Raw genomic sequence first — 26,118 nt, 5'->3', positions numbered from 1 at the left:
TTATGGAGCTGTCATTTATGGTTTTGTTTCTCATTTAGTCAGATAATTTTTTTTTAAGATTTTATTTATTTATTCATGAGAGACACAGAGAGAGACAGAGAGGCAGAGACACAGGCAGAGGGAGAAGCAGGCTCCATGCAGGGAGCTTGATGTGGGACTTGATCCTGGGTCTCCAGGATCACGCCCTGGACTGAAGGCGGTGCTAAACCCTTGAGCCACCCGGGCTGCCCAAATCAGATAATTCTAACCCAACATTTATGTATCAAAACAACAAGAGAATTATTTCCAGGTAAACTGGGTTGGGATTTTTCTTAAAAGTTTTATTCAGATATAATTCATGTTCCATAAAATTCACTTACTTAAAGCTTACAATTCAACAAATTTTAGTATATTCACAGATATGTACCATCATCATCACAGTACAGTTTTACCACCTCAAAAAGAAAAACCCCCTACCCTTCAGCTGTCTTTCTCCTGATCCTCCTACCACCCCAACCCTAAGTACAAATGTACTTTCTGTCTCTATAGATTTCTCTATTCTGGATTTTCATATGAATGGAATCATTTAGGGCTTACTGGCTGCCTTGGTTATTTCTTTCACTGTTTTTTCTGCTCCCCTCTCTCCTCTCCTCCTCATCCTTCCCTTTGGCACTCCCCATTATGTGTGTGTTGGTGTTCTTAATGGTTTCCCACATTTCTCTAAGGTTCAGTTAATTTTTCTTTATTCTTTTTTCTCTCTGTTCTTTGGCTTGTGTAACCTCTGTTGCTCTGTCTTCAAATTCACTACTTCTTTTCTTCTGCCAGTTCATATTTATGGTTGAGAGCCCTTTTGGTGAATTTTTTATTTCAATTATCAGTTTTCAACTCTGGAATTCCCATTTGATTTTTTTTAATATGCACAATTCCTATATTTTATTAATATTCTGTCTGATGTGACATTGTCATAATACCTACTTTTACCTCTGTAATCATGCTTTAAAAAAATTTTTTGTGAACATATTTGTAATGGCTATTTTGAAACCTTCCCTGTTAAATCCAACACCTGCTGATTCTCAGTGGTGGTTTGTGTTGCCTGCTTTCTGCTTTATGGGTCACAAGTAAATCTGCTTTCCTGATTCTTTCTTTGCATGCTTCACAATTTTTGTTGGAAGTTAAACATTTTAGGTAATATATTGTAGCAGCTTTGAGCCCTGGTCCCCCTCTCCCAGGGCTTATTTTTTGTTTGGCTTTTAGTGATTGGTGGGTTATTTTAGTGAAGTCTACCCTCTACCCCCATTGTGCCTATTGTTTTCACCAGTACCCTGAGGCATACATTGTTCTACCAACTAATCCAGTCAAATTGTGGCTTCTTTGAAGGAATAATTTCTGAGGTCAGTGTTTGATATTTGTCCTGACCTGGGAGAGATTCCCCCAGCTGTCTTATTTCCTGTAAACTATTAGGCAGTCTTTTTTATAAGCTATATCTTCATTAAATCCATGAATCTCCTCCCAATTGCCTTACATCACAACCTCCATTGTTCTTGAGAGCACACTTACGTTTGAGCTTCTCCATATTTTATGGTAAATGAAATTAGTTCTTTTGGGAAGAGACTGGGAATTTTTTTTATGGCCTGCCTTTCCTTTTCCAACCAACTTAGCAAAAATTTTGAGCCAGGGCTCTGGAGCTGGGGGTGGGAACAATGGCAGGCTTCTCTGTGAGTGACACCCCCAACTCCCCAAGCTAGGTGTGAGGTGGGGTAGGGGAGGCAGAAGCCTGAGGTCCTTTAGGCTAGCCTCTCTTGGCATAGAGCCATTGCATCATGAGCCAGAGCAAAGAGGATCAGGGCACTGTACCCAAGGTGAAACCTCCATTCCACAGATGGGGGCGGGGTCAAGAAAGGGAGCTCCCATCTCTTTGACTACACCTGCCTGGAATTTAGCCCGAGTCCTAGGTAGTAAAGGGCTGAATGAGAAACACTGCCATCCTGCTCCTCTCAGGAAGAAAGCCCTTTGTGAGCTGGAAGTGAGACCACTTGTGTTCTTGGCTGTGGCAATCTAGAGTGGAATCTCTTGCTGACCTTGTTGGAGGGAAGTAGTCTTGGTTTAGGCACCACAGACTCTCACCTTTCTTACCAAATTTTTGTAGATTTTCTTGAATATAAGTTTCTTCATTGCTGTTTACCCTTAGGGCATTTCAGAGGCTTTAATTATTTTGTTTCTGTTATTTTTGTTTTAATAATTTCTACCAGTTTTATTGTGGAGAGGGTCAGTGGAGCTTTTCCTGCTGTCATTTCAGAAGTTAATCTTTGGGTTGCTTTTTAAGGCTTCTGCAGGAAGAAGTGCAGGTAGTTTGTTCACTTGAAAGACAAAACAGTAACATTTTTAGGGTGATTGGTTAACAGAAGAAAAAGGCTCACAAATTCTTAAGAAGGATAATGTAGGATAGGAAGGTAAAACGGAGGGGCAGAAGTAGCCTGCTTCATAGTTTAGATTTTTTTATGAGTTTGGGATACTTAAAGCCTTGCACATAAAACCTTAGAAAACCAGATGTCCTTAGAGGATATGAATGTGTGGATTCTGTTTATTAGCTTGGTGAACAAATAGCTTTACCCCACTGTTCAGTGTGCTATATTTAAATGGAATTCAGTTTTGTGATTTTAGTGTATTTTTGTGCATAAACACCTTAGCAAACTCTGCTAGCAGCATTAATAAACCAAATAAGATTTTGTTTCATAGAACATTGAAGTCACACACCTATGGGAAATGTTTTTATTGAATTTTAAGTTTATACATGGCAAGAAAAGTTTATTCATAGAGCAGCTGTGACTTAGCTGGATTGTTATATTCAAAGTTGATTGTGTACCAGTATAGTGATCTTTGTAAAGATAAAGACAGTGGTGTGTCCTACAGGAACCATAAGGCTTGCATGTTAAAAGCACTCAATTACATTAATGTATTAACATAATAAGACTTAGTTCCTAATTTTTTTTCTTTTCACAAATGTGGTGCCAGTTTGAATTAAATTACTTCAAATGCAAATTAAGGAACTGAGAGGACTCTGCCTCCCTCCTAGTTCAGAAGCAGGAGAAAAGCACTGAGCATTATTTGTATACCTACGTATCTTTCCCTAAAAAGTTTTTCCTTTGATCCTGTTCATTGGGAAAACCATAAAACAGTATTTCTCTCCCTCTATCAGTATCTTTCAATATTAGCTATAGTGGGCTATTAATATTTTCTAAATGTTTATTTCATTTTTAATGTGGGATTTCCATAAATCAGCTCAACACATACTTGAGCCCTGATTGTGTGCATGAGGGGTACAAACAGTGTGAGACCAGGTCACATATAGGCATAAATGCATGGCAATTTAAGTGACTCAAAATAAAGAAGAGTGAAAGCAGTGTGTGTGCTCTGCTGTGATCTAGGACCTAAAGCTGATTTTAGAAAGTGTTTAGGATTTGGCTAGGCTTTGAGATGTAGGGGAAACATCCAGTTAGTTCAAAAAGCCTGAAAACAGGAATGTGTATGGTATCTTCTGGGTACGTGAGGTGACTACACTTTCTAGATAGGAAGGTTACTAATAAGAAAAAATGTCATTGGAAAGATTAATTGTGGTGGACCTTGGATGTGAAATCAAGAACTTTTGACTATCTTTTTGTGTGTGGTTAATAAGAAGCCATTGAAGCTTCAAGCAGACAAATGCCATGTCTAGTGGCAGTGTATAAAGTGAATTGAGAACTTTAGGTCTCTGAGCCCAATTTTCTCTTCATTTTCTTTGTCATTTTCTTTTGCTTTAATGAAGACATATGAATTGTGTTTCAAATTAAAGTTTTTAAAGCCTACAGTTCATAACACAGCATAAGTTTCTCCATGAAAACCAGAGTATTAAAGAATATGCACATAGAGGCCTGAATTATTCATGGGTAACTGAAGTGTTTGGATTTTGATGCAGTCAGACTACCTTGAATTCTGGTTTTGCCACCCACCATGTAACATTGAGCAAATCCTTTAACCTCTAAGACTCACTATTCTCATCTGGAAAGGGAAGCTAGTTATAGCATCCTTTCAAGCATTGTGAGCATTACATGAGAGAAAGCTTGGAAAGCTCTTAGCATACTGCCTGGCAAATAGTAAACAATTCTAATGAATACCTTTACCACCATTAATTGTTATTATTAATCATTACCATGTACTAATTACTATCAATTATATTGTTTCCAGGAACAGTGCATTCTGAATTTTGATCTTGTACAATAGGAACACTCTTCCCATCTGGTCCAGAAAGAATATCTATCCTGCCCCACCCAAGTTTCAGGGCCTAATGGTGGTCTTTAGATTTTTGTTTCCTTTTTAAGTGTCTACCTTATCAATGAGGGCATGCCAAAAAAAAAAAGAAAGAAAGAAAAAAAGAAAATAGGAGTTCTGGGTGCCACAGAGAAGGCACCATCTGCTGCCAGTTGTAGGAGAGTAAATGATAAGCTTTGGGTTTTTAGGGCACATGCAGTATTAGGTGTTTTGTGTTGTTTTCCTATAGGTAAGTTTTGTTATTACTCTTCAAACTGTGGTGTTTATTGCCCCAAAATTTAGTCTTATCTTTACTTTTCTCAGGTTTAAGCCGTTTTTTCCATTCCAAACTTCGCAAGGATTTGAAGAAGATGAAGAAGAGCATATCCATATACAACAATGGGCACTTACTGAAGGCCGCCTTAAAGTTACATTGTTAGAGTGTAGCAGGTATGTTCTTTGTTTCATCTTTGCTACATTATGGGAAAGAAAGTGCAGTGAAAATATACTTAACCATATTTGTGTTTGTTCCCCCTTTGGGTTAATTTATATTTTATGATCTGTAAATCTTTAATCATAAATTTCATAAAACTAATCCTTTCCAGCTTGCAAAAAATATATACCATATTTTAGGAAGTATTCTAATGGAGAGGATCATTTATTCTTCAGTAATTCCCAAACTTTTTAGATGCTTGATGCTCTTTTGGCATATTTCTAATTTACTGACTTTTGGAGAGCTGTTTTGGTACAACATTCTCGAGACTTATATGTGATAATCATAAATACCCTGGAAAGTTGCAAATCCAGATTTAGAAAGCCCTGCAATTCTTAACATTTTAGAGCTGAAAAGGGATCTCCAAAATAATCTTGTCCAGCCTCCTTATTTTACTTTGCATGCCCCATGGTCTAAACTGTGTTCATATCTTGCTTAAACTACTACACTAACCTCCTTACTTTTCTCCTAATACTGATTACAGATGTAACCACCAGAATGAGCTTTTTAAAATGCAAATCTTCTTGTCTCTTTCCTACTTAAAATTCTTTAATGGCTTCCCTGTTACTAGAATATAGACCCAAATCCTTGCTGTGGCCTACATGCGTCTCTTGCTTCTCTAGCTTCTTTCACTTCTTAGCTCCTCACTCATAATGTCTCAGCCACATAGGCTTTCTTTCTTAAAGCAGGAGGTTGGCAAACTTTCTCTCTCAAGGGCCAGATAGTAAATATTTTAGGCTTCGTGATTCACATGGTCTCTGTTGCCATTACTCAGCTCAGCCTTATAGGATGAAAGCAGTCACAGACAGCAGGTAAACAAATGGGCATAGTATGGCTGTGTGCCCATAAAACTCTACGTATGAATTTCATAATTTTCATGTGTCATGAAATACTCTTAATTTTTTTCTATCATTTAAAAATGTAAAATCCTTTGGTAGTTTATAGGCTACACAAAAACAAGCAGGGGACTGGATTTGGCCCATGGACATAGTTCACTATCCCTGCCTTAGATATTTTAAAGTACTATGCTTCTTGTGTTGATTCTCCACTGAAGGCCTTACCCTGTTTTCTGCTCCTTGAAACCAAACTTCCTTGATCCACTTCAGCAACTGCCTCTTTAATTGTTCTGTTCAAGTACAAGAATACTGTCCTTATGCTACATTTCTATGACACTTATTTGTACCCTTACTTGGTACTTATCACTTCTATTTTTATTTCTAGCTCATAAAAAAAAAAACAAGTGCCTGGATACAGAGTTATATTTCGTACCTAATGTATTTGTGTCCTTGCTAATATGTTAATTTTGAGTATACTAATAATGTGCTAAACATTTTTTTTGTTTTGTCTTGGAGTGATTCAGTACTGTACATCATTATATCAGAAAGACTGGTTGAAAAGGAATTCTTTTATCAAGGAAAGACTAAATATAGTGTAGATTTTGTAAAAGGGACCACAGTGTACAGTAAAAGACATATACAGTAAAAACCCAGCTTTTTGAAATGACTAAACTAAATATGATATGGTAAGCATGAGTATTAGATACCTAATTTTAATTTGGGCTTGTCATATTAAGATTAGGAAGGACATTTTTTTGTTGTTGTTTTTTTTGGAAGGACATTTTTTAAGTGACCTATGACTAAGGAAATTTTGACCAGATGTTTCTTTTTTTTTTTTTTTTGTTCTACTGAATTTTCTTGTAGATTCACGTTTCTTGTAGATTCAGAATCATACCATTGGATTAACTTTTCCAAAATAGTATAGCAACTTTAAGACATTAGAAGGGTAGGCAGTTTTGGACAAAATTTCTTGCCTTTCCTGTATTTGGCTGCACATCTACCCTTTCCCAAACCTACAAAGACAGCCTTGAAGGAGATTTATTATTCATTTATTCAACATACATTTGTTTACTATGATGTAGGTGATGTGTAATAAGGAGATACTGTTATAGGAATTTATAAAAACTAGTTCTTTTGCCTTAATGTTGCTGGTGGCATTATAGATTGATTATATTGGTTGTGGCTGTTCAACTACTAGCTGTTGGTGTCACCGGTGCTCACCATTCTTTTGCTTTATCTGAGGTACTGCTTGTTAAAGCCTTGCTGTCAGCCATGAATCAAAGACTTTATGAAGGCACTGAGCAAGTATAGTCAGGCATTATTTAGGTCACATTGGATTGAGATAAGTGTGTCTGTCCTACTTTATTTTAATAAAGAACTATATAATGAATCTCTGAAAGAACTTGAAAGAAAACTTTCTTAAGGGGTATAGGAGAGGGACCTGGGTTGATGATGGACTGGGGGTAAAGGTGAGAGGCAAACTTTTCACTATGTTTGATTTTTGTTACTGTATCACTGGTCAAAAAAATTAAAAAATAAGGATCAGCATTTCTAGGGATTTGATATGGAAAGCATAGACAGTAGTTCTTTGTTAACTCACATTTTTATAAGTTGAAGAGGAAAGTAGAGACAATAGCCTGTAAACTTGGGTTATGTGGCCATCACCTTCCTCCAGGTGACAGCTTCTTCTTGGGAGAAAGCACACACCTGTCTAGAGCATTTTCTAGTCACTATCTTTATAAACCCAACCATATTTTTTTAAAAAGATTTTATTTATTTATTCATGAGAGACACAGAGAGAAAGAGGCAGAGACACAGGTAGAGGGAGAAGCAGGCTCCATGCCAGGAGCCCAACGCAGGACTCGATCCCGGGTCTCCAGGATCACACCCTGGGCGGAAGGCGGCGCTAAACCGCTGAGCCACCCGGGCTGCCCTAAACCCAACCATATTAAAGTTACCTAGTGTTGTGGTGCTAACTATTTTCACATAAGTTAAGGATTACTTAAAATTGTTTATGAAGTAAAGAATAAATTACATTTCTATTCATCCTTGTCTTTTTGTCTTCAAATTTGTCTTTTGTCTTCAAAACATTCTTTTCATATTTTTTCATTAAAATCTTACATTACTTTTCTTCTAAACTTTTTTCTTAGTATAAAAATTAGAACTCTCAGGTAAGATAGATTCCAAGTTTGTAGGATTCAGACTAAAGAGGATATATATATTACTGTAATCTAGGCATTTATATTTTAATAATTTTTCCTGATCCTGAATAAACTCATGTCCTGTGATATACTGTAAACTCTAAAGCTGAAAGAAAGAAAAAAATGGAAGAAAAATAAGTGCCCTATTTTGGAGGAAGGAGGAATGCTTACTTCAATTTTGGAAACTTAAAGGTTTTCTTGAGAGATTTTTTTTGCCACGACGACTTCATTTAATGATATAAAGGTTTGAGCAAATAGAATAAAATTACTGAACAAATTTTTAAGAGAACGTAAACATTTTTTAAAGATTTATTTATTTAATTTAGAAGCAGAGCATGTGGGGGGGTGCATAGGGAGAGAATCTTCAAGTGGACTCCCAGCTGAGTGTCGAGCCCAACACAGGATTCTGTCCCATGACCCATGAGATCATGGCCTGAGGCTCAACCGAGCCACCCAGCTGCCCCTGCCCCAAGAACATAAGATTTAAAATTAAAACATATCTGTGGACTGACCATTTGTATGTGGCTAAAATTGTTTGAATTAGCATGCTGTCATGAGTTATTTTAGCATTTAGACATGCATATTCACGTTTATCTTGCTCAAAAGAGACCTACAGATTCTAGTTAGTATAATGTCATTTGTATCATTTACTATTGTTAATAGTTTTAGATTAACATTCTTAGGAATACTAAGAATTATTTCTTAGGCTTTTTAGGACTTGACCTTGAATCTGGTAAAAATAATGAACTTTAGTTAATTCTTTCCCAGGTCCATAAACAGAACATCAAATTCATTATCCCCCAGAAAACTATAGTTCTGTATGAAGATTTCTTTTTATTTCTTAAACTATTTAATTTGAAATAATGGCTGTGTTGTGAGGACTTTTGTTTAAAGTTTATTTTGATATAGTTTCACACAAATCTGTGTGAAGATTTTTTTCAGATTTATCTGTTGTAAGTCTTTCAGAGTGCATTTTTGCCAGTGAGGAAACAAATCCCAAGTATTCATAGAAAACAAACTTTACTGAAACTATTGGAGTTGTACAACTGAAACTTTATGCTTCAAAGGCAACATGAAGTGGTAGTAATACTGGCATTTGAGTTACAGAGTGCCGTGTTCATATCCTAGCCATGTGCTCTTACTATTATATGTCTTTAAACAAGTTCCATATCCGTAGAATGGGCAAGGATGCTTGCTGCCTTGCTGGTAATTGTGATAAGAGATAGATACATAACCCTCAAGTGCTTGCTGCATGGCAAGCCTTTAGTAGATATAGCCCCCCCCCCCTTTTTTTTAAGATTTAAAAAATTTTATTTGAGAAAGATTGTGCAAGCGGGGTGGGGAGGGGGGGGAGAAACAGAGGAAGAGGGACTCCATGCTGAGTGAAGAGCCCAGCGCATGGCTCTATCCCATGACCCTGAGATCATGCTCTGAGCCAAAATCAAGAGTTGGATGCTCAAACCAGGTGCCCCAGTAATCTCTCTTATTATGCCTTAGTGTAATAATCATAGTATTAAGAAGAAAACAAATCTTGAAACAAAAATATGTTCTTCTTTACATATTTGGTTGTAAGAACTGGAATTTGAATTTTATTACTTTAAAAGGGTCTCACAGTGTAAAAGGAAGTTATTTTCTAATTGTCTGCAATACAGTTTTGAAATCCCCAATTAACTTGCGTGTAGAAACACAAGTTTGCTTGTAAAATTGGTTCTAATACTTTGTGTCAAATTTTTTAAAAAAACATCATTCTGGTTTTTTTTTTTTTTGGCATTGACTAAAGCTTTTTTAAAAATTTTTTTTAAAGATTTTATTTATTTATTCACGAGAGAGAGAGACAGAGAGAGAGGCAGAGACACAGGCAGAAGGAGAAACAGGCTCCAATGCAGGGAGCCCAACGTGGGACTTGATCCCAGGTCTCCAGGACCACGCCCTGGGCTAAAGACAGCGCTAAACCGCTGAGCCACCCGAGCTGCCCTAAAGCTGACTTTTTAAACCACAGATGAACTCAATTGCTGTATTCGTAGAACTGCTATTAGAAAACTAAATTATTTCACATTAGTATTGCAGTTATATTGTTAAGATTATTTTTTGATTTATAAATTTTCTCATAAATTATATTTCATTTTAGGATTTGGGGTATTTTGCAGAGAAAATATTTGCCCATGTGCAGTTAAATAGAAGATAAAGTATATAAAAAAAACAACCATATAGAGAAGAAAAGATCAGTTTTCTGGCAACAAAGGAAACTTGATGGATTACGTAGCTTTTATTTTTCTGGTATACTGTGAGTGTTCTTCAGGGGAAAAGAAATTCTGGCACCAAATTCTAGGAGGAATTTGTCATATACATCTTTATATTTTTAAAGACATTGATGTAATAGATATATTTTCTTTTGTTTGTCTGGTTTTATCAACCAGTTATGTTTTAAACAAACTAAGATTATAGTTTGTAAAGGCAGAGACTCTGATGAAATTTTGTTGTGTGAGAGTTCTGTACTCTAAAGCAGTATATTTAGGATAACCTGTACTAATTATAGATGGGAGATTCTAATTAAGGTCAATTCTTCACTGAGTCACACTGTTCTGAAGACTATTTTGTCAGTAGCTTCTAAAGTGTTTTGTTTTACTGGATTCCAAAAATAACATCATTTAAAAAATTTTCAAATGTTAGCACAAAAACAGAAAACTACAGCAGTTAACATTTTACTCAGTTACCACAAGTCTTCCCTTATTCCTATTATCTGCACGGATTCATGGATTTCTGTTTTATTTTTCTTTACTATTTTTAATATTTTGGTACCTAAATTGTCCCATATTTGGCCTCTAGGAGCCCCTTCAAACTGGCTCATGTATGCTGCATCTGACATAATCCTTTTTTTTTTTTTTAAGGTCTTTATCATTTTGTGGTGTAACAGCTATTCTGGGTTCATTTTGTATCTTCTCTGTCACAGTCCTATAATCAGTTATTTTTCCAGAGCCATGGTTCCTTTTAGTTGAAAATGATATTAAAATCAATATCTGGTTTTGGGTATTATATTCATTGCTGCTCATATATAATCATAGGCCCCATTAGGGGATGGTTAGCAAATACATACATGTATAGACAGTTATAGGTATATAATACATATAAAATATACATAATTTAGAAATCATTAATTTACCTAGTTCTCCCAATTTCAGTTCATTCTCTTAGCGTTGTTCTTTGCCTTGGTTCTTTGCCCTTTCATATTTTTGTACCTTAAATCCTGGTTCCCAATAACATCAGCAATTTACTTATTTGCTTAATCCTGTAATACATCTCAAATAGTTTCAGAATTGCTTTGTCCCTAGAAGTAGAGAAAATGTACTTACAAAAAGGAATTCAGGATTTATTTGTAGTTCCCCCCACCCCCACTCTACCCAAGATAAGGGTCATATGGTCAAGTACTGTATTCATAAATTAGATTAATTTTCCCCCTTCAGTGTGTTATGTTATTCATTTGAAATATAGCTGGTTTTTTTTTTTTTTCTGTTTGCTTTCAGTTTTGGTTTTCCTCCCTCCCACCTCTGCCTTTCTATCCTTATTGATTCTTATTTTAATATGTAGAACATTAACATACTTCCAAAACCCAAAACTATATAAAAACATATACAAATAGTCCTCATTCAGCATGGAACTATGTTAACCAAAACCTTGCATATCAGAACAGTATAAAGCAGGGACAGAGTTCTCATTTGCAGTAACTCAAAGTAAGGACTGCCTGTAAAGTGATTCAGATCTTCTGTGTACTTACTGATGTTTTTAGTCTAGTTCTGTCAATTGCTGAATGAAAGTGTGTTTAAATCTTCAAGCATGACTATGAATTTATCTCTTTTTTTGTAGTTTTGTTATTAGGTGCATATTTCTTCGTGATATATTGGCCCTTTTACCATTACAAAGGGTCCCTTTTTTGTCTCATAATATTTCTTGTATTGATATTTATTTTGTGTAGTATTGATAAAGCTGCTACAGTTTTCTTATGTTTATTTATATCGTTTCTATGTTTTTTCTACAGTCTTTCACTTTCAGACTTTTTGTGTTTTCTTGTTTAAATATACATTACAAACAGATGATTCTTTTACGTGTAGTCTGACAATCTGCCTTTTCATTGGAGTGTTTAGTTCATTTACATTTAATGTAATGATTAAGTTGTATTTAGGTCTGTCATTTTGCCATTTATTTTTTGTCTCATCTGTTTGGTTCGGTTTGGTTTTTTTGCTTCTCCCTTCTTTCTGTTCTTCCTGTTTGTGAATCATATATTTTTAGAAATTAGACTTGATGCAGACCTTCTATTTGTAAAAAACACAGTATCTCTGAGGCATGATAAAGTGAAGCACAATAGGAGATACGCCTGTATTAAGGGAGACAACTTCAAGGTCACATTTTGATAGAAGGAATTAATCCTTCACTAGCACTGTGTCCATATTATATAGCAAAATATTTAATTCTTCTGTAGAGAGAAGCCTATTAACAGTATGGATTTTGAAATTCATTTACAAGATGAGCTCTTTTAGAAGTTACAACCACAAAATAATTTTTAGCTTGCATTGGTTTGTAAAGCTCTCATTTAGGTTATAGTATTGTTTGATTCTATTCACTTAGTTATTTTTTTATTCTAGTGGAAATCTTTTAAAAAATCTTTCTGAAGCAAATAAGGCTAAATCTTAACTTCCTTTTTTCCTAAGTAGTTGATAAATGGGTATTCTTATTATCTGCATTTACTTTAGTGTTTGATATTTTATCTTTATTAAAAAGGGAAAAATCTAGCTAAAGTTGAAGATATTTGGGATCATTACTCTGCAAATACTTATATTGTTATTAATAGCATTTATTACCTGCAATGTATAATATGTCGTAGGCACTTTGCATTCATTATTTCCAGCTCTCAGAATATCTTTACAAGATTAGTGATGTATGTATTTTATAGATGATGAATTGAGATCTATAGGTTACTTGCCCAACACATCCTAACTACAATTTGAATCTAGGTTTGTCTGACTCTAAATTCCCTCATTCTATTATCTTCATATCCTTTGAAAAAATCTTAACAAGGAAAATCTGGTCCTGAAATTTTTCATATTATGTCAGAAGTATATGAATTTTGAAAGTGTTCTGCCTATTTGAGAGCAAGTCACTATTTTTAAAATATTACCTTTTCAGCAAGATCTTGGGACAGATCTTGTGTACTAATAATGAAGTATCATTTAAATGAAGGCTGAAGCCTTTCCTTCATGGAAGGAGAGATCAGAATAAATTAGATGAAATATGAGACTTTTAAATTTTACTGCTGTTGAAAAATGTGAGGAATTACTTGGAACTGTTGCTGAATATTATTCCTAAAGGTCTTTAAAGCTATGTCTATAACTGTAAAGGTCTGTAACACTGTGAATTTGACATAACCCCACCAAATGAACTGAATTCCTATAGAGATCTTGAGACTACATCTGTATTTATTAGCTGCTGAAGTTCCTCTGAGTAAAAAAAATATATATATATTTTCTTAGTTTCTATACATTTCTCTAGGGAATAGTTAAATAATAATCCTCCCTGTAATTAGGTTGCTTTTGACTAGAAGCAGACTTTTCAGAAGATTCCAAATTTGAAATTCATCTATCCTGGGGTTCTCCTTTCTTCCCCCACCTTCTCTAAGGTTCTTGTGTTCTAAAAGAATATTGTTTCTTTTATAGTTGTATATATGCAATGCTGTTTCATATAGCAAAACAATTGTTTTAATTCCTCTGATGTCTGAATTGTAAACGAATTTAAGAAACTTAAATAGTAACTAGCTGACATAAAAGCAAAGCTGTTTTATTTTTATTTTTTTTTAAGATTTTATTTATTCATGAGAGACACAGAGAGAGAGAGAGAGAGAGAAAGGCAGAGACACAGGCAGAGGGAGAAGCAGGCTCCATGTAGGGAGCCTGATGTGGGACTCAATCCCGGGACTCCAGGATTGCGCCCTGGGCTGAAGGCAGGCACCAAACCTTGGAGCCACCCAGGGATCCCCAAAGCTCTGTTTTAAAATGCCAAACTCCGAAATGTTTTAAATGTGATGTTAGTATGCTGTTTACTTATATATAATATCTTTTAAAAAACTGAACTGTAAAATGAACTGTGGCCAGAACATAAAATTCAAGAGAATATTATGTCTTTGATTTTTCCCTCTCTTTGCACCATTATGCCATAACTGTCATTCAGTACTTCTAATATTTTTTATTTGTAGATAAGATCGATGATTTAGACCAAAAGATAACTGCCGCCCCCCGCCCCCCTCCCCCCCCCCCCCCCCCCCCCCCGTTTCTGTCAAAATTTCTTGAATTCATTCATCTCAATTTATGTAGCCCTGACCTTCATTCACTCCCTGTGTGATCTTGGGTAAATTACCCAACCTTCCATGCCTCAGTGTTTTAATCTGTAAATTAAGGTAATATTAGTATCTGTCTCATAGAGTAATTATGAAAATTGTGTGAGATGATAAACTGAAGCTCTTAGAACTGTCCTACAGTAATTGTTAGCTGCCACCACTGCTCCCAGTTTCTCTATCGCTCCTACTACTATTATATTGTAAATAGTGCAGTAAATACAGAAAAGTGGGAAGCTAGTGCCTGTGCTCTAGAAACTTAAAATGTAGTTGGGGCTAACAAATACATAAACAAGCCAGCTACACAAGGCTGTCTTGATTTGAAATGAGGCTTAGAGAATAAGTACTATAGAAATTTAGTGCAAGGAAAAATATTTTGTTTTTGAAGCTGCTATGGAAAACCTTATGGATAAGAGGTGTATCTTTCAAGACAAGCAAACAGTTGGGTGGTAGATTTTAGAAAAAGAGCCAAAAGATAATGTAGGTGATTCCATATTTATTTAACATAGCGCTAGAAATCTTTAGTGTCAGCAATCAGACAATAAAAAGAAATGGAAGACATCCAAAATCAGCAAGGAAGAAGTCAAACTTTCACTATTTGCAGATGGCCTGATACTCTATGTAGAAAACCGGAAAGATTACACACAAAAAATTGCTAGAACTAATACGTGAATTCCACAAAGTCACAGGATATAAAATCAGTGTATAGAAATGTGTTGCATTTCTGTACACCAGTAATGAAACAGCAGAAAAAGAAATCAAGGAATCGATCCCATTTACAATGGCACCAAAAACAGAGATACCTAGGAATAACCCTAAGCAAAGAGATAAGAAATCTGTGCTCTGAAAACTGCAGAACAATTTTGAAAAAAATTGAAGAAGACACAAAGAAATGGGAAAACATTCCTTGCTAATAGGTTAGAATAACAAACATGGTTAAAATGTCGGCAGCAACCTTTTTGACCTTGACCTTAGCAACTTCTTACCAGAAATATCTCTAGAGGCAAAGGAAACAAGCAAAATTGAACTATTGGGACTTGATCAAGATAAAAAGCTTCACAGCGAAGGAAACAGTCGACAAAACTAAAAGACAGCCTACAGAAAGAGAGAAGATATTTGCAGATGACATATCTAATACTATTTGGTTAGTATCCAAAATCTATAAAGAACTTATCAAACTCAACACCAAAGAAACAAATAATCCAATTTAGAATTAGGCAGAAGACACGAATAGACATTTTTCCAAAGAAAACATCCAGATGGCTAGCAGACACATGAAAAGATACTCAACATCATTCATCATCAGGGAAATACAAATCAAAACCATGATGAGATACCACCTCACACCTGTCAGAATGGCTAAAATTAACATAGGAAACAACAGATGTTGGTGAAGATGCAGAGAAAGAGGAGAACCCCCTTACACTATTGGTGGGAATACAAACTAGTGCAGCCACTCTGGAAAACAGTATGGAGGTTTCTCAAAAAGTTAAAAATAGAACTACCCTATGACCCAGCAATTGCACTACTGGGTATTTAGCCAAAGGATACAAAAATGCAGATTCTAAGAGGTACCTGCACCCCAATATTTATAGCAACATTATCAACAATAGCCAAACTGTGGATATAGCTCAAATGTCCATTGCCTAATGAATGGATAAAGAAGATGTGGTATATGTATATACAATGGAATAATACTCAACCATCAAAAGGGATTGAAATCTTGCCATTTGCAATGATATGGATGGAGCTAGGGTGTATTATGCTAAGTGAAATAAGTCAGAGAAAGACAAATACCATATGATTTCACCCATATGTAGAGTTTAAGAAACAAAACTAATGAACCTATAGATGTGGGAACAAAAGGAGGGAAGCAGACCATAAGAGACTCTTAACTGTAGAAAACAAACTGAGGTTGATGGAGGTAGGTAGGTGAGGGATGGGCTAACTGGGGGATGAGAATTGAGGAGGGCACTTGTTATGATGACCACTGGGTATTATATGTAAGTGATGAATTACTAAATTCTACTCCTGAAACCAGTATTACACTATATGTTAACTAGAATTTAAATAAAAAATTTAAACAATTAAATAAAAATACATAATGTAGATGATTGGGAAAAGAGCCAATAAGACAAAAGTAAGGGCAGCCTGAGGTGGCTCGGGGGGTTAGCGCCGCCTTCGGCCCAGGGTGTGATCCTGGAGACTGGGGATCAAGTCCCACGTCAAGCTCCCTGCATGGAGCCTGCTTCTCCCTCTGCCTGTGTCTCTGCCGCCCCCCCCCCATGTATTCTCATGAATAAATAAAATCTTAAAAAAAAAAAAAAAGACAAAAGTGAGAATTTTTGAAGTATTTTCAGAGACCTGTCTGAACTATCGATGTTTAGATGAAAGGTCAGGGCCAAATTTGCTAGCAGAAGTCCAAGATAGTTATCCTTTAATCAGAGGTAAGTTATTGAAAGTGTCTGAAGATGACATTAAGAAACACTTGTTTTAAGACGATTGCTATTTATAAGGTAGATTGCATAGAGAGGTAAAGCCCCAGAGACTAATTAAGAGGTGTTACAGGTTAAAGGTGAAAAGGTAAGCACTTGAAAGATACTTGGAATCAATAGGAACAGAAAGAAGGGGACAAATAAGATAACTAGGACAAGATTTCTTGAGTGGTTGAATATGTGATGGGTATAGGTGGAAGAGGCAAATGACTATTAAGGATTTGAGTTGAGTAGAATTATGGCAAATTGACTTTGATTTGGTCATCAGATATTATTTTTCCAGATAATAGTTGTTATAAAAAGCAAGACACAGTTTCTGCCTTTCATCACTAGTAAGAGAAATAGAGGTGCTTTATTTCAGAGGGAGGTAAATGTGATTTTATATATTCTTTAGTAGTAGGGCATGGTTAGATTTCCCTCTACAGATATTCTGTAAACTTGGGCTTTTCGAAACAAAACAGGAGAGGGGCACCTGGGTGGCTCAGTTGGTTGAGCCTCCAACTCTTGATTTTAGCCTGGGTCGTAGTCCTGGGGTCTTGGGATCAAACCCTGTGTTGGGCTCCTCACTCAGTGGGGAGTCTGCTTGGGATTCTCTCTTCTATCTGCCCCTCCTCCCACTCACTTGTGTGCTTGCTCTCCCCTTCTCAAAATAAGTAAATCTTAAAAAAAAAAAAAAAAAGAAGGAGCAAAGCAGGAACAGAACTAGACATTAGGTTTGGAAGTCTTTGTCATAGACAAGAGAGTTAAATTCTGAGTGGGATGGTTTCCAGGGGAAGGGAAGGGATGGTATAGGCCCTAAGCATGTATAGGAGGAGGTCAGCTACGTTCGATTCTTTTCACAACCCATGAGTTGATATTTGACTCCCTACAGGTGTAAGACTCCTTTGAAATTAACTTTAATCTTTTTTTTTTTTTAAGAGGATTTTTGTTTTTCACTTTAGGTATAAAATGAGCTTCTACTAAAAGGGCACATTGGGAATTTCCTGTTCTCAGTGGTTTGGCCTTGAGTCTTATAAATTGTCTCTTCTTGATAGGTAGTGTTTGTGTTGTTAACATGAGGTTTTAATATACTTTTGCCATTAAGAAAATTAACCTTTTGAACTTAGAACTTTCATAGAACTAACAATAGCTCTTTCAGGAGACAGAGGGGTCTAAAGGCAGTTTCCTTTGCCATTTTGTTCAGTAGTATGGACTCTTCCCCCTTTCAAAGTAGTATAGTAAAAAATTTTTCGTACCATTTCTTGGTCATTCAGCATATACTGAGTGTTCATTTGACTCAAAATATGTATGAGCCAGTGATTGTTACCACCTATTTATGGTGATTATATAATTTAAATGGAAAGCCTTTAATTCAAGATTGAATTGTAAGTACATAGGCATGTAGGATGAAAAATGGATTCTTGTTTCAAATGTTCTGCCTAAGCTAAAGCAAATGCTTTCTAAATTCACCTGACTGGTACTTGTGTTTCCAGTAGGAAATTCTTCCTGGTATCTCTCCAAAAATTTACATGTTAGGAGATACCAGTCAAAAAGTGGAAGGAAATATTATAATTCTTCTTTGAGAGTTAAAGTTTAACATTCAACATAGAGTCATTATTGGGTGAAGAAATCCACTGACTACACGTCAAAAGCAGGCACAGGAAACACTGACATAGGAAGTATGTCTTGGGGATCAGATATGGGACTTGTAGAGAGGAACAGTCATGGTCTCAACAGTCAGTCTTTTTTTTAAAAAAAAAAAAAAAAGATTTTATTCATTCATTCATGAGAGACACACAGAGAGAGGCAAAAACACAGGCAGAGGGAGATGCAGGCTCCATGCAGGGAGCCCGATGCGGGACTCAATCCTGGAACTCCAGGATCATGCCCTGGGCCGAAGCTAGGCCCTAAACCACCAAACCACCCAGGAATCCCAACAATCAGTCTTGAGTGTAACTTTTGCCCTGTCTGCTAATGGGAGTCATTCTTACAAACTAAATAAATATTAATAAATTTATATGCATAGTGTATACAAACCCTAAGAAATAATACTTTATTTTTTTCAAAAGAGAAGTTTTCCAAGCAAAATAAATCCTTAAAATAGCAGTATGATACATGCTTCTGTGTTAACTTTTCTGGGAGAAACTAAAGTTACTTTGTTAGAGTACTAATAATGTTTGCTGGCTTTTTCTAATAATTGAATATTCACTATGGATACAGTTCTTTGTAAGTGCTTTAATGGAAGAACCGTAAAGAGAATATGTCAATGTTGTGGTATGCTCTGAGGTAGAATCAGAAATTGATCTAAAATCAGAATTAATAGAGGCACCTGGTTAGCTCAGTTGGTTAAGCTTAAGTCTGCCTTCAGCTCAGGTGGTGCAGGGTCCTGGGATGAAGCCCTGAGTTGGGCTCCCTGCTCAGTGGGGAGACTGTTTCCCCCTCTACCCCTCTTGCCTGCTTATGCTCTTTCTCTCTGTTACTTAAATAAATAAATAAAAATTAAAAATCAGAATGAATAAAAGCAGTATCTATTTCAATAGCAAAACCTGTTCTGGACAATCCAGCAAAATATTTTTATTATTAAAAAAAGAAATTAAGTTATCTGAGACATAATGAACCCTAACATCCAGTCTGGAGGTGTTTTTGGAAGTACTTTTAACAGTTGGACCAATTAGCAGTGCAAAATGAAAATTTTCTATGTCTGGAATATTTGTCACAAAACAAAGATCAAGATTATTAGAGCAACTAATGCTTTGTGTACTTTAAAATTTCATTGTTAAGAAAAACTATTGAATGTTAAATATTTGTGGTATTTCAATATTTTAAACAATTTTCATTTGGAATTTATTTTGTTTCAAAAGGTTTTCTGTTTTTTAATGTTTTCTGTTATCAAATACCAGATAAAAATCATGCTTATGTTTTATTGAAATGTGCATCTTTTCACAGTATATTGATTCATAGTAATGATAAATCAAGGATTTATTATCATATCTTTTTGTAGCAAATGTTTAAAAGTTTTAGTGTAACCTTAATGATTTTACTCTTTGTTATGATCATTCATTATTCTTTTTTTCTTTAATCAGCTTTATTGAGATATAACTCACAAACCATACAATTCATCCATGTAAAGTATAGGATTCATTGTGTTTGAGTACATTCACAGGGTTGTGCAACCATCATCACAATCTAATTTTAGAATATTTTTGTCCCTCCTAAAGAAACTATACCCATTAGTATTCAATCCCTAGTCCCCCTAACCCTCCTCCCTGGCCCAGAGTAACCACTGATATACTTTCTGTCTCTAAATTTACCTACTCCAAGCCTTTCATATAAAGGTGGATTCATATAGTACGTGGTCTTTTGTGACCGGCTTTTTTCACTGAGCATCTTTTTGAGGTTCATTCATATTGTTGCATGTATTATTACTTCATTTCCTCTTATTGCCAAATAATATTCCATTTTGTGTATTTGCCACATTCTATTTACCTCTTCATCAGTTGTTGGGTATATAGGTTGTTTTTATGTTTTGGCTATTAAGAATAATGCTGCTTTGAACATGCGTATTAAGATTTTGTGTGAATGTATGCTTTCATTCCTCTTGGTTATATACCCAGGAGTGGAAGAGCTGTGTGATATGTTAACTTTTTAAGGAACTGCCAAACTAATTTTCAAAGTGGCTGCACCATTTTACTTCCTTCCAGCAAAGTACAAAGATTTGTTTCTCTACATCCTCACTAGTATGTGTTTCCTTTTTTGATCTCTAGTGAGTGTGAAGTGGCATCTCATTGTGATTTTGATTGGCATTTCCCTGATGGCTAATGGTGTTGAGCCTGTTTTTATGTGCTTATTGGCTATTTGCCTATCTTCTATGGAGAAATGTCCAAGTCCTAATTGAAAATATTTTCTCCCATTCTGTGAATTTTTTTACTTACTTGGTGATGTCCTTTGAAACACAAAAATTTTAATTTCGTTGAAGTCTCATTTTTCTTTTTCCTTTGGTATTTACACTTTTGCTGTCCTGTCTTAAGAAAATCATTGCGTAAATCAAAGTTACAAAGATTTGCTTTTATGTTTTCTTTTCTTACCTTTAGGTCTGTGACTCAAATTTTAAGTTAATCATTGTTAAGCTTTGTGTGATTCTCTTCAAAAACATTAAAAAGAGGTTATGAAAAATATAAAAATATGATTAAAGTGTTATGCTTTCAAGGAAGGATTCTTGAGGGCAGCCCCGGTGGCACAGCAGTTTAGCGCCGCCTGCAGCCCAGGGCGTGATCCTGGAGACCCAGGATTGAGACCCACGTCAGGCTCTGTGTGGTGCCTGCTTCTCCCTCCTCTGCCTGTGTCTCTGCCTCTCTCTTTCTCTCTCTCTCTGTCTCTATGAATAAATAAAATAAAAATCTTAAAAAAAAAAGAGGAAGGATTCTTGAGAATTGTGCTTCAATCCTGAAGATTAATATCTCCTGAGAATTTGGGAGCATTAGCTGGTGCATAGCCTGCGCGTGACAGTAAAGTCCTGCAGGTAGTAGTTTACTCTTTTGAGCAGATGGTGGCAGCAGAGCTTTGATGAAAATTTTCATTTTTTCTAAACTTAGTATTTTATGAATAATTATGAATCTTCTTAATTTTTTGTCAGTAGGCTGTTAAGCACAAAGTTTAAATTTACTTTTAAGATTAAAAAATAAATATAGGATCGTTTTTGTTTTGTCATGAGTTTATTCAGGCTTTTTGGTTTATGAAACCAGTTTGTGAAGTATGGACATAATTTGCTTGAGATCTCCAACCTTAGGACACAGTTTTCTCATATTACTCTAATATGTTATATCCACCTTTTCTTTTTAAATCTCACTTCTACCCCCATGATCTTTGTGTAGACATAAAGTAATAAGAGTAGCAGACAAAACGCTAATTAACGCTAAAGCTTTTCCCAAACTTATTCCTGAAATACACTGGTAGGCTTATGCTCTGATTTAGAAGACAGGTAATATGGAAGCTAGACATGTGGGTAATATTCTTTTCCTTCAAGAGTAAAACTGCCTTATATCATCTCAAGATTGGGCCTGAGATTTCCTTTTCAGATCTGAATATTAAACAGTAAAATTAGATGATAGTTAATCCTTGACAGCTGTTTTTAAAATAATAGAAATAAACAACAGGACACTTAGTGTTTGCTAGGTGCTATACTAAATGCCTTGGATGCATTGTCTTCTTTTGTTTTCACAACAGTCTAAGTGGTATTATTTTTGCTCTAAATTTTAGAGACACAGATGGGTTTTGAGAAGTTAAATATTTTGCCTAAAGTCACACTGTTAGATGGTGAAGTGTGTGGGTGTGTTCATAAGCAACTATATTGTACTATTTTATTTGTGTGTAATTTTCACAGAGGTGGTATCCTATTCTATGTATCACTCTGCAACTTATTTTTTAAATTCAGTCTAATTTGAAGATATCTGATCAGTGTGTTTCCCTCATGAATATATATTTTTTCCCATTTAGTATAGTTAATTGTTTTAAATTTAAAATCAATTAGCCAAAATATAGCACATTAGCTTTATTTTTTTATTTTTATTTTTTTTAAGATTGTATTTATTTATTATGAGAGACACAGACAGAGGGAGAAGCAGGCTCCATGCAGGGAGCCCGATGTGGGACTCGATCCCGGGACTCCAGGAATACGTGCTGGGCCAGAAGGCAGACGCTTAACCACTGAGCCACCCAGGCGTCCCAAGTCCGTTAGTTTTATTTTTATTTATTTATTTTTTTAAATTTTTTATTTATTTATAATAGTCACAGAGAGAGAGAGAGAGAGAGAGAGAGAGGCGCAGAGACATAGGCAGAGGGAGAAGCAGGCTCCATGCACCGGGAGCCTGACGTGGGATTCGATCCCGGGTCTCCAGGATCGCGCCCTGGGCCAAAGGCAGGCACTAAACCGCTGCACCACCCAGGGATCCCCCAAGCCCGTTAGTTTTAGATGTAGAATTCAATAATTCACTAGTTGTATGTAACACCCAGTGCTTTTCTCCTAGGGTCAGGAACATGTCAGGGATGTCAACTCTCACCACTGTTGTTCAACATAGTACTAGAAGTCCTTGCCTCAGCAGTCAGATAACAAAAAGAAATAAAAGGCATTCAAATTGGCAAAAAAAAAGTCAACTCTCATTGTTCACAGATGACATGATACTTTATATGGAAAACTCAAAAAAGACTCCACCCAAAATTGCTAGAACCCATACAGCAATTCAGCACAGCAGGATATAAAATGAACGCACAGATATCAGTTGCATTTCTATACATTAACAATGAGACAGAAGAAAGAGAAATTAAGGGACTCCTGGTGGCTCAGCAGTTGGGCATCTGCCTTCGGCTCAGGGTGTGACCCTGGAGTCTGGGGATCGAGTCCCACATCGGGCTCCCTGCATGGAGCCTGCTTCTCCCTCTGTGTCTCTGCCTCTCTCTCTGTGTAGCTCATGAATAAATAAATAAGTAAAATCTTTAAAGAAATTAAGGAATTGATCCTATTTATAATTGCACCAAAAACCATCATATACCTAAGAATAGACCTAACCAAAGATGTGAAGTATTTGTATTCTAAAAACTACAGAACACTTAGGAATATATACTACTTTCTATTTATCTGCTAAGAAACAGCTTGTCCTTGAATTTCACCTAATTTTAGCTTTACTTCACTTTTCCACTAGAGGGTGTACTAAGTATTTGACTTAATTTTTTTTTCTGTTACCAAAGTTATAAATAGTAATAGAGTAATTTATTACTTCTTAGTATAATCAGAAAGAAAAATTTCATTGTGTATAACTGGTATAATAGTCTCCTTGTTTTATTTTTATACTGCAGGTTACTCATTTTTGGATCCTATGACAGAGAGGCAAATATTCATTGTACACTCGAGTTGAGCAGTGGTGTTTGGGAAGAAAAACAAAGGAGTTCTATTAAGACGGTACAGTGGATTTACATAGTGTTTTACTCTTTATAAAGTTTATATTCTATAAGCATACCTTTAATAATATTTTTATATTTATAGAGTTATTTTTGATCCTGTACACATAATTATGAACAACTGTTATTCTGTTGCAGCACAACATCAGTAATAAAATGAATCACATAAAACTGTGATACTCAGATTACTTGCTTGCATAAGAAACCTAGTCTAATTTTCCTTCTAGAACTTGAAAATTATTTCATGAGGATGGAATTAGAAATCATTCTAAATACCTTAGAAAGCAAGTAAATTCTTTCATTCAGTAGATGTTTTATGAGTGAGTGCTTGCTTTGTACCAGGCATTGTGTTAGATGCAGGAAACTGTTCAGAACAAAAAAGGACCTTTTTTTGTGGTGCTAACATGGGGGTAGAAGTTCGGTGTGAGGGTTAGAAGAGAGATGGGAGAGGTAAACTACCTTACAGGATGGTGGTAGAACATGACAATAAATGGGTAAACAAAAGAAGTAAACATGATAAATTTCCAGAGATTGACAGCTACTATGAAGAAAATAGGATTATGACAGAGGAGATTCTTTAGATCTGATGATAATAGGGAAAACCTCTTAGAGAGATGGCACTTGAGCAAGATGCCCAATTCAGTTAGAATTTCAGATAAACTAATTTTTTTGTTATTATAAGTATTTACCCAATTTTTATATGCTAACTCTGACAACGCTACACTGGAGACTTGAATCCTGAAAAGGAGCAAGCCACCTGGAGAGTCTGGGGGAATGAGGGAGTGGAAGGCATTTCCTGCAAAGGGAGCAGCACCTGTGTGAGGGTGGGTGGGTTTGAAGAACAAAAAGAAGGCTAGTATAGCTAGAGCATGGAATGAAAGCTAAAGAGTCACGCTTAATCTCATACAGAATTTGAATTTCATTATTTGTGGTGGGAGAGTTTTAAAATGACAAGTGACATGATCTTTTGTATATTTTGCACAAAACTTTCTGCTTCTGTGGACAAAGGATTGTAGGAGGGCAAGAGTAAACCTGAGAGATTGGTTAGGAGGCAGTTAGGGGAAACGTTGGTTACTTTAGCTACTACCTGAGGAAATAGAAAAAAAAAAAGAGAGTGGATTTGGGCTGTACTTTTGATGTATGAAGGACTTAGAGTTCTGTTTTCTTTTTTGATTAAAAAAACCCCACACTACTATTACCTAAATTGCAAGACTGAAAAAATTATAAAGGTTTTTAAAATATTTTTTTAAAGATTTTATTTATTTATTCACAAGAGACAGAGAAAGGCAGAGACACAGGCAGATGGAGATGGAGGAGAAGCAGGCTTCGTGCAGGGATCCTGATGTGGGACTAGATCCCGGGACTCAGGGATCATGCCCTGAGTCGAAGGCAGACACTCAACCACCGAGCCAGTCAGGAGTCCCTGCTTTTAAAATATTTTAAATGCTAGAATTAAAAATAAACAAAAGTAGTGCTTTCCTTTCAACATATTTAATTGGACTTGTTGGATTCTTTGTGTTCTTAAATGAATAAAAATTGTCACTAGTTATTGGTTAATTTGTTTCCAAAGTGAGTTGGTATTTTCTGAATATTCTGAGTAGCAGTTTTAATAGCAGTTATTATGTGCTTCTTGCATTTTGCATAAATCTAGTAGTCTCTTTAAGATTTAGAGCGTTTATCCAAATTATCCATAGAATTTCTGTATTAAGCCCATGAAATTTCACAATAGAAACAGAATTCCAGAATTTTATGGCTGAAATGGAGGAGGGAGTCTATGCCTCAAAGGAACCATTGCCCTTCTTTTAGAGACAATTTACTTCATTTACTAAGTGTATACTGAAATATTATGGGTTTGATAGTAATAAAATTCCAAGAGTGCTTTTTGGAACACCTAAACCTCTCTGGAGTTACTTTTAGTCTTTTGAAAGATAAGATCCATTTAGCATGTCAAAAGTTTTTTGCAAGAATAAGTTATAGTTGTATTCTTTAAAAATGTAATACTTAATAACTTAGATATTTAGCTGTTTCTAATACATTTAATTCTTGGTGGCAATATAGCCAATCCTGTGATTATTATTTGTAGCCAGTATTTAGGAAAACAATTTCCCTGTTACGTCTTCATTATGGTGAATAAGTACTTCTGCACTATGCTACTTAGCTATTTTATAGTAGTAATGATGTGCTTTTGGTATTTCTAGAGTAAACTGTTATTCTTTGTAACATTTTAAAAAATAGTCACAGTTCTCAATTTTTATAAAAGATCTATAAGCATATCTCCATGCTCTTGAGAACATGACTTTTTTTTAATGGAAATATGGTATGCTTTAGACATTCTTTTGACCCCAAATTATTTCTAAATTACATAATTTCTTTATGTAATAAGTGTTGTGAATATCCTTACATAAAGATTGAATATGTGAAATTTTTTGGAATAAATAGAATAATTTTGACCCGAGTGGGAAAATAGGAGTAAAGCTGGAAAGGGAGGATGGGCCACAGGGTTTTAATTTGGAAAGTAGTA

The 26,118-nt window shown here is 35.5% G+C and overlaps 1 protein-coding gene across 1 annotated transcript in view; it reads left to right on the top strand.

Moving 5' to 3' along the window:
* Positions 1-26,118, top strand: part of PDZD8 (PDZ domain containing 8) — an 86,178-nt gene that overhangs the window by 20,985 nt on the left and 39,075 nt on the right. The window contains exons 2-3 of the mRNA XM_025994144.2: positions 4,588-4,713; positions 23,496-23,598. Coding sequence (XP_025849929.2) covers positions 4,588-4,713; positions 23,496-23,598 — 229 coding nt within the window. The remainder of the gene's footprint in view (positions 1-4,587; positions 4,714-23,495; positions 23,599-26,118) is intronic.

This window comes from Vulpes vulpes, chromosome 15 (assembly GCF_048418805.1).
Source record: "Vulpes vulpes isolate BD-2025 chromosome 15, VulVul3, whole genome shotgun sequence".
In the NCBI taxonomy this organism is placed as follows: Eukaryota; Metazoa; Chordata; class Mammalia; order Carnivora; family Canidae; genus Vulpes; species Vulpes vulpes.
The sequence above is the reverse complement of the archived record's forward strand: the minus strand, read 5'-3'. Positions and strand labels throughout refer to the sequence as shown.